This window comes from Argiope bruennichi, chromosome 8 (assembly GCF_947563725.1).
Source record: "Argiope bruennichi chromosome 8, qqArgBrue1.1, whole genome shotgun sequence".
Lineage (NCBI taxonomy): Eukaryota > Metazoa > Arthropoda > Arachnida > Araneae > Araneidae > Argiope > Argiope bruennichi.
Window position 1 is genome coordinate 64,476,706 of NC_079158.1, and position 13,283 is coordinate 64,489,988.

Here is a 13,283-nt window from a genome sequence, read left to right on the forward strand (position 1 = left end):
GTTTCACCCTCTTTTGTAGGTCATAAAAAATTTTTAATAGTGCAGTAAATCCTTACAGGTACTAAGACTCATATGCACCAAATTTCATTCAAATCTGTCAAGAGATTAGGAATTAAATACAATTTAAACTATAAATAAGCAAACAGATTTTTCAATTATAAAAATATAGATAAAATTATTTACCAATTAATGAAAATAAATTACAAGGCTCTAATTTTTTTTAAAATGTCAAATTACGGAATCAGATCAAACCCATGAGAAAACAATGATTACTTCCATTCACAAGGCGTTTATTCAAGATCTAGAAACAGAAACTGCATTGCAAAGTTACAATTCCCATTTTTCTTCTTAGGCGTTTCTCAAAATTTAAGATTTAAATCCCAAGTAAAATTTCGCTAAGCCTTCGAATTTATGTGTTCATTACCAAACATTAAAAATTTATTTCCTATAAATCTTTATATTAAAAATAAACGAAAATAAGCAAAAACCCTGATTTTCTTAAATTAGGATTCTGATTCCAAGCAGAAACATAGTAATATTTTAAGGACTGCCATAGTATTAACAGTGATTGATTGTGTTACATTACCTGAAAATAGTTATTCAAAATTTTAACTTGACGTAAAATATTTAACCCCCCCCCCTGCAGTTATGGCATGAGAGCTCTTAAAATTTACTTGAAAAGAAATTTAAATTTATACATATTTGATTAATTCTACAGAATATAAAATTTACCAGTATAGCAATCAGTCATAAATACATTTGTCAATTTTATAAGTATTACCAAAATTTTTTGTGTTTTTTTTAAATGATATATATGAAATTAAATACATTAACCTTCTAACTGAATGTAATTCTAAGGCAATTAAACTATTCTTCTGAAATAATGATTAGTTTTATTAATGAATTAATTCCTTAAAAGAATATTAATATAAATATATATTAATAATTATATATATTAAATACTTTCTGAAATAATGATTATTATATTAGTGATATAATTCTTTCAAAGTATGAAGAAATCTAAAAATTATCAAACAATAAATTTGAAATACTAAAATATAACATACATTCAGACAGTTCTTCATAAAGATGTAAACCAGCAGGAACTTCTCGAGCTGTATGTAACACAATTTCTTGACTAGGATAAAGTTCAGAACATAACTGAAATAGAATAAGTAGTAGGAAAAATTAAATTCTGGATTCTTTATTTATTTCTGTTCCAAATCTTATTAGCTCATTTATTTTAATTTAATATCTGTTAGTATATCTGGCATTGCTAGGTTTCAATGATTTAACACAAAATAATCTATGAATTTTTTAGAAGTGCAATACAAACATTTCTTTTAAAATATCTGTAATTGTAATAGCATTACAATTACAATAGAAACTCAATTCACCTTGATGTAAGAAGGGAAGTTCTTTCTTGAAAACAACAAAATCAAACTAAGGCAATCTCTAAAAGATTTATTACTCCAACAATAAAAATAAACAACTTAATTAATTGTCCATAAACTTCCATTTCTTCTGTTTACAGCATTAGTGATAAAATATTTTGAAAAATAATCTTTTAGGAGGTATGGATTTAAATGCATTAACTATATATAAAGAAGAATTTACAGATTTGAAACCTGAAATGGATACTTTTCTTCGTTTTTTTTGGGGGGGGGGGAGGAAAAGTATCCATTTGAGGTTTGATCTGTAGACTTGCTACCAAATGCTATACTAACCAAGGCAGAAGTTTGGATTCTTACTTAACGAGGTAAACATTATAAAATAAGGTTTCTTACAAAAGATTGTCCAATTTCTTTTTTTTTAAACATTATATATGAAATCAACATTAAATTTTGATTTCTATAATGTATAATTTTTAAATTCACTTCTAATTATAAAAACGTTTCATAGCATTTAGGAGCAAAATCTGGGGGGGGGGGGAGGATTTTTTTTTTTTAGTGGATTATATTTTTGCTTTCCAATTTTATGGCATAATAGCTTACTCCTCTACACAAGTCAACAGAAGAGTTTGAATAGTATTTATGCTATAAAAATATAGTTTTTAATTAATAAATTATAATTAACTATTTTCTGAATTTGTGAGAAAAATCTGAAAAAAAATTAATACAGTTGTTTGGATTTCTACAATATATATAAAAAATTGATATTTCCATTTTCATAAATTAATATATTATTTCTTTTTTTAATATTCAGTAGCAATGTTTTAACTAAATATAGCATCATAATTAAGTAGTACTCATGTGTTTTTGTTCATAGAATACAACTTCATTTCATACTCCTTAAGACTCTTATAACTTCTACTTCTCTATGCTGATTCACTAGTATGTACATCTCCAAGCTTGTTTGTGGATTTTCATTTTGTTTTAATTTCAATTATCTAATGCCTATATGCGATAAAATATTGTTTATAGTAAATAGTCACTCGTTTCATAGACTTACATAACAATTATCATTAACTTCCAGATCAAATGATCTGTTACAAGTACCAGAATACTCTAAGTTGTACAAGTTATGATTTGTCTATCAAAATCTATTTAGTGCTAAAATGATAATGCAGCATTTACTTAAAAATGTAAATTTTATTTTTTTACATTAATATATAATAAATTAAATTTACCAGACTTTTATAATTTTTTTTTTCTCTGCACTACTCAGAATTTAATGAGAATAAATTTAAGTGCCTTAGATTGAGTTTTTTTTTTTTTTTTTTTTTTTTTTTACTACAGCCCAATATTAGTAGTCTTATTTAAAATGTTAATTTAGCAATTCATAATTTCACTTTCCAAGCAAGGAAAATATTCAGAAAACTATCAAAACTGTCATAAAAATTTTTATAATTGAAATTTGTTAACCAATAAAAATACTTACTTTAAATATACTATCTCTTAAATCTAGCAAGAGTTTCCGTTTATCTATGATTAAATCTAAGTAATTAATTTCATTTGGCTTAGGTTCCAAAACACCACTGGTACATTTATAGCTGTTCCCTAAGTGCACTTGAAGGTTTATAGCATTTAAAGCTAATTCATATTCTTCTCTAAAATGAAAAGAAAAAATTTTATAAATAACAATAAAGAAAAATAATACAATTTATAAAGAAGTATTTATTCAATATTAAAAAGTTATACATATGTCTAATTTAAACAAAACACAAAATAAAATAGTGTGTTATTCTATATATTTTAAAGTATATATTCAGTTACTACAAAATTATACACAAGATCAATTTAATGAAACACAAAATAAAATAAAATATTCCATAACCAAAATACAACCAGTAGAAATGTGATTTTTAAAATCAAATCAAATAAACAATTTGACTTTTAAAAAATAAAAGTTTGTGTAGTCTCTAGTCGCAAAAATTGTGCATGGGCCCCTTTTTTTAGACAATTAAAATTCCAGCAACAGTTGTATTATTCTTTTAAAATTAGCAATCAATGCAAAACTTTACCCAAATCTTTTTTTATGCAATTTCAATTGAAAAATTAAAACATTTTTAATATATTTAATCTGAAAATCATTATTGTTTTTTAATAGCAGTAAAATACACATTTAGAGCTATTTTTCTCACTAAAGAGAATTACTTTAGTTATTATCTAAAGTAATGAACTTTCTTACAGCATGATAATCAATCCAACCAAATAATTATATGTCCAAGGTAAATAAAAGTCTATATAAAATTGGATATTTTTAAAACAGTTATTAATCTAAACAAGAATGGCAAATATATTTCTGGAAAATTTCTGGTGGGCCACACTGCTGTAATTTTTAAAATTTGTTTTTTTTTAAATTTTTTTTATTGATCATGCCTATTGTTTTCATTTAAATATCATTTTAAAACATTAGAATATATTTTATTATATAAAAATAATCATAAGATTTACAATAATAAAATGCAACATTTCAAACAATTTCTTAAAAATTTTTTAATCCAGAGAGATATTTTAAATAAATGAATTTAAATTTATTAGATAAACTAGCCCCCAATTAAGCTTGCTTTCTTAATTTTTGGAGGTTCTTAGTTGATGCTGCAAGCCTTGCATTAAAGTTAAATTGCTATAAGAAAAACGTAATTTTTGCAAGCTTTATAGAAATACATTTTTCTATAACCGATGCATTTGAAAAATTTATATATAAGAATAAACAAAGCACGTCAATTTATGATACTATTTTGACTATGAATGAAATAGAAATATCTGTTTCAACCATATGTTATTCACCTATAAAAATAGATCTCTCTTTTCTTTTTTTCTAAACAGAAATAATTTCAAAATGCAGTAAAAATTAAATCCAAAATTCAAACAAAATTTGCACAATGAAGCAGATTATCTTTGCTGCTTGCAGACATATTGAATCATAAATATATGCATCAAATTATTTTAAATCCTTGAGAAAATATCAATTTCTACAGTAGAAAAACATCACTAATTAAATAAAATTGTGAATAACTTTTAAAAAGTGAATTCAATTTGCTTTTCTCTTTAAAACTTTTATATGTATATTAATATATAGAATTCTATATAAAATTATAATAATAAATAATGAGGACCTCAGCTTTTCAAGCTCTGCATTTTCTTCTTCAACTAATCTTAATAGTTTTTCTGGTATCATGTATTTAGGATTGCCTCGAGCTGCAATAAATATACAATAATTTAATTTTACTAATAAAAAAAAAACTAAAATAATGCAAGAAGATAGTAGCAATCCAAGTCAACATAGATGAGTAGTTATAATTTTCATTTTTTTTAATATGTCAATAGACAATAAAAAATTCATTGTCAGAAACAATTGGCACAACGCATACAAAAATGGAAAAATATAAACTTAACAAAACTTTGAAAATTGTAAAAAATTCAAAATTTTGATTTAAAAAAATATTAAATTAAAAGAAAATTATGAAATTAATACATCTTTGCTCATACATAAAAAAATATTTTTACCAGTGTGTAATAAAATATTAAAATAAATGAAATAGCAGGAAGAATTCATACAGTAAGTGTACTTGATATTGATTTACACAAGATTAACAGTAAGAAAAAAAAAAAAAAAGCTATAGTTTTCCAAAAAGTCCAATTTTTAAATGTAAGAATATTTTTCAAAAAAAATAATACAAAATGAAAACAAAGCTTTTTAAAAGATTATGTACCTTCTATTGGTCTTACAAGAGATTTTCTTCTGTAAAATAGCATATAGGCACTTTCTTTACCAGAAAACTGTTTTTCGATATCTTTTACAAGAATAGAGGTAACTCTGGAATCATTGAAATCAAACCAGTTCTGCATTACAGATCCAAAATTGTTCGATACTCTGAAATAAAAATAATTATCATGATAAATAAATCTCAATTTGATGAAAATGATAAATCTGTCAATTGTCAGATTTTATTCTTGATTGAATTCTTGGTTTTATTCTTGAAAAAATCTTGATTGACTTGATATTTGATTTGGAAAAAGTTGTGACCAAAGATGATATTTTCTGGATATTATAGCAGTAGACATTTTATATTAATGAAATATTAAATTTGTGAATCTAATTTTGTATTGAAAAGATAAAATATATAGGATTTTCAAAGGTATTTACAATCATAAAAATGAGTTCTAATTATTTTGTTAGTTTGTTATAAGTTATTTTTGGCTATCTATCTTCAAATTCACAAAGCACATTTAAAATGAATTTTTAAAATTTTTTTTAATGGAGTAAAAATGGTTGTAATCAGACAAAGCAATAAAGAATAAAGTAATAATATTCAATAATTATTATTCAAAAAATGAATAAACAAAGTTTCTAAATATTTAATTAAGGATGATCTTAAAAATTGCATCAAAATTAGGAAATTTAGAAAATTTAACAATTAAAACAAAGATTCAGTCTTTTTTACATAAATCAAAGAAATGTATATCACATATAAATTAAAATAAAAGAAAACATTAGTTTTTTTAAAGATAATTTAGGATTTTCTGGATGATTAGAAAATTACACAAATCTTAAAATATAAACTACTTAATACCTCTTTTTATCAAAAATGTTTAACTTTAGAGAATTCATCACAGCAGATTTCTTGGTTTCCTTTGGACTACTAGGTGTGCAATCCATGCTGCTAGTACCAGCTGTTGAGCAATCAGGTGCAGGGTCACAATTCATTGCTTCAGCATTTAAATAAACAATATTTGTAGAAGAATTGAAATGAAATGCATCACTATGCTTCTGGAGAAACTGCAAAGGAAAATACTTCATAAATAAATATTATGCTTCAAAATAAAAATTAAATACAATCAAGCAAACAGAGAAACCATACATATATATAATAGCACAATAAGAAATACAGCTTACCTTTCCAATAGTGCCAAAAGTACTTTTAAACTTCTTGTTCCAACTCATTCCAGTCCATTTTGTAATTTCCTACAGAATTAAGATGTTGAACAATTTTTCCTTTCACAATAATTAAATATAAAGCAAACATTAATGAAATAATATTAAAAATAAAGATTAAAACAATCATATTAATTTTTGAGAAAAGGATAAAATGCACATGATAAAACAGAATACTGAGAAAAAGTAAAAAAATAAAAATGTTTAAGGTATGTAAACATAAAATGTAAATAAGTATTAACTTTAATCTAAAATGGTAATAGATAAATAAAATAGTGTTAAGCAAAATAATAAAAGAATATTTCACATACAAATATATATTGTAAGAATGCTTGATGCATTTTTGTAAGAAGAAGTTCAAAGTTTTTTTTGTTTTTTAATTATAAAATTAAATCATCTATTATAAAAACTTATAATATATATATATATATATATATATATATATATATATATATATATATATATATATATATATATATTATTGAAGAAGCTCGACTTTTACCAAATTATCAAACAATATTTTCTATTTCAAATTAAAAAGTAGTGCTTCAAATAATTTAAGACTTAATAGATAGATTAATAATAGATTTAATTATTAATTTAAAAACCACATTGCAAAACTTTAAACAAACAAAAATATCCAAATATGCAGATGTGATTTTAAAATTTTTAAAAAGGAATTAAATTCTACTATTCACAACTTCAATCAATTTTTTTAAAAAACAATCACTGACAATTTCATTATTTTTGAGAAAAAAATATTCAAGCATAGAAGTGCCAATCTTAATAAGCAATATATTGTCAATTAAATGCTTTAATTGAGCATGCCTATACTTTAAAACAAAATCAAATTGGTATATAGATATAAAAACAGATTTTAATTTTAGTAGAAATGTTAAATCAAAGGTTTTAAAACAGAAAAGTCCTCAATCTTAATTTTTTTTACCCCCATTAATTTTATTTGACAATCTGTGGAAAATACAGTGTAAAGAATTAAAGTAAGAAAGGAAATTATGAGAAATGAACCGTTTTTACAATCACTGAATTTTACATTGAAACTTTATGAATTAGAATGCATTGATATTTACAATAAAATGCCAATTATTTTAATACTACAAAAATGACAACTTTTGAGGGTTTTTTTCTTTATAAGGAAAATAAATTATAAAGGAGAAAAATAATTCATTCTAATCTGTACTGATTACATAGATATCAACCAAGTAGTGAAAGAAATTAAAATAGATACATATATAAAAATATACAGCAAAATATATAAAAATTAAAATAAATGGTAAAATAATTTTTTCTAACATTAAATTTATAAAACATAGCCAAATTTTCAAAAACTTACTGAGCTTAAAAATTCGATAGGAAGACAATGATCTTCAATGTCTGACAGTATTGTTTTGATCAGAAGAACTGGATCTTGAATATTGCAGTTACTTTCCTTACCAGACCCACTTACTTCTTCATCCTAGAATATAAAAATATAAATTTCAGAAAATATTTATATTTTGTAGACCATTATATTATACATGTTTGCTAAATGCTTTTTAAAAAGAAAATAAAAAATAACATTAAATTTAATTAAAAAACAAATTATTTTTCTTAATCTCATGCTTTTTTTTATATAAAGATTGGGAATTTTTTATATTGCTATCCATAAAAAAATGTGTACTTACAGGAGCTAACCATTTTCCTAAACAATCTACATCTCTAATAAAAGCATGATAATGTCCTCCGGAACTGCAGCCACTGTAAATACCCATTAATCAAGCGATTATACTTTTTTTAAAATTCTAAAAGTAAATGTTCACAAATAATTTTAAAAAAATCTCATACAATGGCTGTCTGCCATATTAAAAAGAATATATTATCAAACAATGATACAAATTTGAACTGTTCTCATAATTAGAATAGACCCTTTCCCCTTATATGTTGAAACTTAGATTTTCATTAGTAAAACATTTTTTGTGCATCAAATAAAAATTTTATAGATTAAACAAAGATTCTTGTATAAAAAAATTATGTATACCTATTGCAATCAAATAATACTAATGAATTTCAATTATAAGCAGGAATATATAAGTAACAATGGGAAAAATTATTTAATCAATTCTTACTGCAATAAAAATTTACAGAAAAACAGAAGGTTACTAATGATAAGGCAATTAATAATTGCCTGTAAGTCATAGCATATTCTTAACTTTGCAACTGCTAATTCTCTACCTGAATAAAAAAACATTAATGAATTTCATGCTATTTTTTTTACCTATGAATAAGAATGATTTATGATTGATAATTGCATTGGTTAAGATGTAATAAACAATTAGTTTGATCAATGCAACAAAAATGAATTAATAGTAAAGTCAATAATGAAACAAAAATAATTGAAGCATTCCAAACTGTCCAATATAAAATATAAGTTCAAATTTATTTCTAAAGTTCTGAAGAAATTTTTATCTCTATGAATAAAAGTGAACATTATTTTAAAAAAGCTTTGGCAAAAAAATCATGTCAAAAAAGACACTAGGGCTGATTTGGCCAAAAAAAAAAAAATTAAAAATTTAGCTGCACTTTTTTTGTACACAAAAATACATTTTTCCGATTCCAAGTAAATTTGCATAAATATTTGTATGATTTATTAAGATAATTATTTAGTCTTCATTAAGCCTAAAAAATTAACTATTGATAATTGTTAATAATGCTGAAAATAGAAAGAAAGAAAATCAGATTGAATTATATAACAAAGAATATTTAAATTTTAGGAGAAAAAAAACTTTACATCTTTATACGATTTCTGATGTTTTCCTAAATAATAAAATGTCAACCAAGTGATTAAAAAGTATACAACTCTATTCTTATACACAGTTTTCTTAATAGTATATAAAAATAAAAATGCACTTACCTATGTATAAGAACAGAGAACAACTCGTATGTTGTATCTTCTGGTTTCTCCTCCTTAAAAAAAATTATAAAAAACTTCAATGAATTAAACCAAAATGAGTTTGTACTTGCAATGAAATGTACTTGCATTTGAAACAAAACAATTTTTTATTTTTTTATTTTCTTTACATACTAAAATTACAAGACATTGAAAATGTAATCATAACTCGAAGAAACTTACTATGTAATTAATTGAAAAATTTTTGCAACAAAATCATAGAAAAATTTTGGTGCTTACAAATTTTAGTTTTAAAAACTGAAAAAGAAATCATTATTTGAGCACAGACATGTAATTTTTATAATTATTATTAATTAAAATTACCGTTAAAAATTGTATACTAAAGTCAGATTTAAATATTTTTAAAATAATGCTGAACAAAATTTCCAAAATAATAAAAAAGAGTTTTATTATAATTCATTGTTGTTTAACAATTATTATTGCAAAATTTAAAATTGAAATTAAAACTGCTTTCATCCTTCATCAGCTCAATTCTGAAAACAGTGCAGTTCCTGAATTGTTAGCTACTGATAATATTTATATACTTATTAATTAAATGGAATTTTAATATCAGCTATAAATGCTTCAGAATTTTACATGCACCATTTGTATTATATTTAATATCTTAACTATTTATGTTGCATAATTAATATGAATTTCTTAAATTTGTTTCAGAATATAGTTTTCCATATTTTTGATCTTTTTTTACATATAATTGTATTATTTCAAACAGTTAGGTTAAATTATAAAACCTTCTTCATGAGATAAAATTTACAAGAAACATCAGATGTTTGCTGAAACCATATTCAGCACAATGTTTTGGCAGAAGTTTTTTTTATTAGAATTTTTGAAGTGTATCAATAAACTCATATAAAAGATTTCAGAATTTGGTCAGTAGTTTATAAAAGGAAGAGCAATAATAATAAAATAAAATAATCACGATAAATAATGAATTATTAATACTAATTCAAAAACACTTGAAAAAGTATTAATTCATTATTTGACATTTTATCATCATCCATTAGTTATCTACAACACATAAATAAACAAGAAATGAAATTCTTACTTTGCTGCAGTATGGAGCCATGTCAAGTTCAAATGGAAACGTAAATTTTCCAGTTTCCTAAAATTCAATTTAAAATTGCAAAATTTAATGGCAAGCAGTTTTTTAATGCTTATTATAATATAATAATTTCCTTTTGAATATAAATATTTATATCAAAATAAAGGTGAAAATTATTTTTTTATACAGCTAGATACAATGAAATCTAATATTTTGTACATATATATATATAGATATATACATAAATATAGGATGTCTCTGAATTCACAGGCCAAACTTTTAGGGTAGGTAAAAAACATATAAAGAAACAATTTTTGTATAGCGATATGGAATCCCGGGGCAGAACAAGAATGTGTAAGTAAATGAAGCAAGGCTGAAAAATGCAGTGTCTTCAAGACTCCAGTTGACTTTGATGAGGACCTCCAGTGTAAAACTTTCAGTTGCTGCTGCAACAGTTTGTGTAACAACAGACATCTTCGAAAACAGTACGCTAATCAGCTGCTAGACTTCCAAGCCTGTATCGATGCTGGTGGCGACACATTTGAGCACTTACTGTAATATTATTTCTTTTCATTTCCTCCACATTTTTGTTTTTTCTGCAAAAATTTTCCATTTTTGACTCCTCAGTGCTATACAAAAAATGCTTCTTTATAGGTATTTTACCTACCCTTAAAGTGTACCCATGAATTCCGGGACACCCCGTATGTATACTATATATATAATGCTAACGTATGTGGCATAGAAATCCCTCTAATTATTTGTTGAATGGCAACAATCAAATGTAAACAAAACACCATATGAATTTTAAACTGCTTTATTGAACGTTTTTACAGCTACATTGAACTGAGCACTTTGCATAGCTAATTAATGAGGCTGAAAAATATTATTAGAAATTTTCTGGAATTGGTTCAATATGTTCATCAAAACGTACATTCAATTAGAAGATTTAAGAAATAAGCAAATCCCAAAACAGACTTAACCCTCACCAAATAGGAAAAACTTATGAATTGCCCATAGAAATTGATGTTTGTATCTTTCAAAACAATTATATTACAAAAATTGTCTTTGTATTAAGACTCAAAAAAATTACTTTTTTATGATATCAATTTCATTTCCATAGGATTTTCTTCTTAATTTAAATAATATTTTAAATTAAATTTGATACATTATATGCAACAATATTTTTAAATGGTATGATAATATTCAAACATTTAGTTCTTGCCAATCCTTAACGCTGTAGTAGAATCCTCATTAGGGCTGGGCGATGACTGAACTTCATTATCGTGATATGTCGTCCAACACATATCGATATTTTTCGATATATCATAATAACTATAAATAAATAATATCACAAGTTATAAATAGCATCTCTTAACATATTGACTGATCAGAACGACTCCAAATGAAAGAAAGTTTCAATTTATACAGGGTGTTTCAATGAACTGTTTCAGAACTTCTAAGAGGGGTAGGGTACATCCTGACAACTCGAAATCATAGAGCAATGTGGGGTCGGAAATGCTTTCCTGAAGAGGTATTGTACACAGAAGCACCATAAAGAAAAGAGACAGTAAATGAGAAATCGTTTTAATAATACATGAAAAGAAGCAAAAGGTACATGGATTAAAGTAAGTGTTCGAAATTTCTTCCACGGGCTACAATGCACGCCTCACATCTCCGACGCATGGACATCCGAACATTCTGGAATACTCCAGGCATATCTCGAATCTCTCCGGCAACTACTGCGATTCTTGCAACGAGCTCCTCAGCAGTGTCAACAGGGGTGTCATAAACTAGCGATTTCATATGACCCCAGAAATAAAAATCTAGGCATGATAAGTCGGGTGACCGAGCAGGCCAACGCACGGGACCACCACGTCCGATCCACCGTTCACCAAATGTGACATCCAGGCAGTTACGAACATCTCCGCTATAATGGGCAGGAGCTCCATCGTGTTGGAACCACATTGCGACGATACATTCAGATGTTCATCTCTCAAAAGTTGTGGCAATACTTGCTGCAGAAAGAGCAAGTACGTAGGTCCGGTTAGACGACCCGGTAACAGGTAAGGTCCGATGAGGTGATCTCCCACAATACCGGCCCATACATTGACCGAAAATCGATTCTGTGCCTCACGACGTCGTATTGCATGCGGGTTCTCGACCGCCCAGATATGGTCGTTATGCGTGTTGAAAATTCCTTCCCTTGTGAAGGACGCCTCATCGGAAAACAACACTTCAGCAGGAAAAGGGGATTTGTAGCACATTTTCCCAGGTACCACTGTGCGAAAGCAATACGAGGTACATAATCCTCCGGTTTCTGTGTCTGGACACGCTGCACGTGAAATGGATGCATGTCTTCTGCTCGGAGAATCCTCCAGACGCTGCAATGGGAAACCCCGATTGCATTTGCTACACTTCGTGTACTCGTTCTTGGATTCCCCTGTACATGCTGCAGCACATTCTGTTCGGCGTCTGCAGTCCGTGTTGTTCTTACCCTGTCCCTGTGAGCTCTTTCTAATGAACCTGTCTCAGCTAATCTCTGGTGCAGTCTTGCAAAGAAATTATGACTGGGAATACGCCTCGTCGGATATCGTTCCGCGTACAAACGCTGTGCGGCTGGCCCACTACAATTTGCAGCCCCGTACGCCAAATGCATATCGGCTAACTCTGCGATCGTGTAATCATCCATCCTACTAACTTGGCGTTCTTGTGCGAAACGAAGATTCCCTGCACGAAAGCTCGGACTTTTCGCACAAAGCCATCTACCGCGTCAGGAAAGCATTTCTGACTGCCCATTGGTATATGATTTTGGTTAGTCAGGATGTACCCTACCCCTCTTAGAAGTTCTGAAACGGTTCACTGAAACACCCTGTATAATAAAAGTATTCATTTTCT

At 26.4% G+C, this 13,283-nt stretch overlaps 1 protein-coding gene across 1 annotated transcript in view; it reads right to left on the reverse strand.

Moving 5' to 3' along the window:
- LOC129980580 (ubiquitin carboxyl-terminal hydrolase 40-like) overlaps window positions 1-13,283 on the reverse strand; it is a 70,641-nt gene that overhangs the window by 29,537 nt on the left and 27,821 nt on the right. The window contains exons 7-16 of the mRNA XM_056090957.1: window positions 10,392-10,448; window positions 9,290-9,342; window positions 8,064-8,136; window positions 7,733-7,855; window positions 6,343-6,411; window positions 6,020-6,225; window positions 5,159-5,319; window positions 4,562-4,643; window positions 2,881-3,049; window positions 1,068-1,161 (exon numbers count right to left, since the gene is read on the reverse strand). Coding sequence (XP_055946932.1) covers window positions 1,068-1,161; window positions 2,881-3,049; window positions 4,562-4,643; window positions 5,159-5,319; window positions 6,020-6,225; window positions 6,343-6,411; window positions 7,733-7,855; window positions 8,064-8,136; window positions 9,290-9,342; window positions 10,392-10,448 — 1,087 coding nt within the window. The remainder of the gene's footprint in view (window positions 1-1,067; window positions 1,162-2,880; window positions 3,050-4,561; window positions 4,644-5,158; window positions 5,320-6,019; window positions 6,226-6,342; window positions 6,412-7,732; window positions 7,856-8,063; window positions 8,137-9,289; window positions 9,343-10,391; window positions 10,449-13,283) is intronic.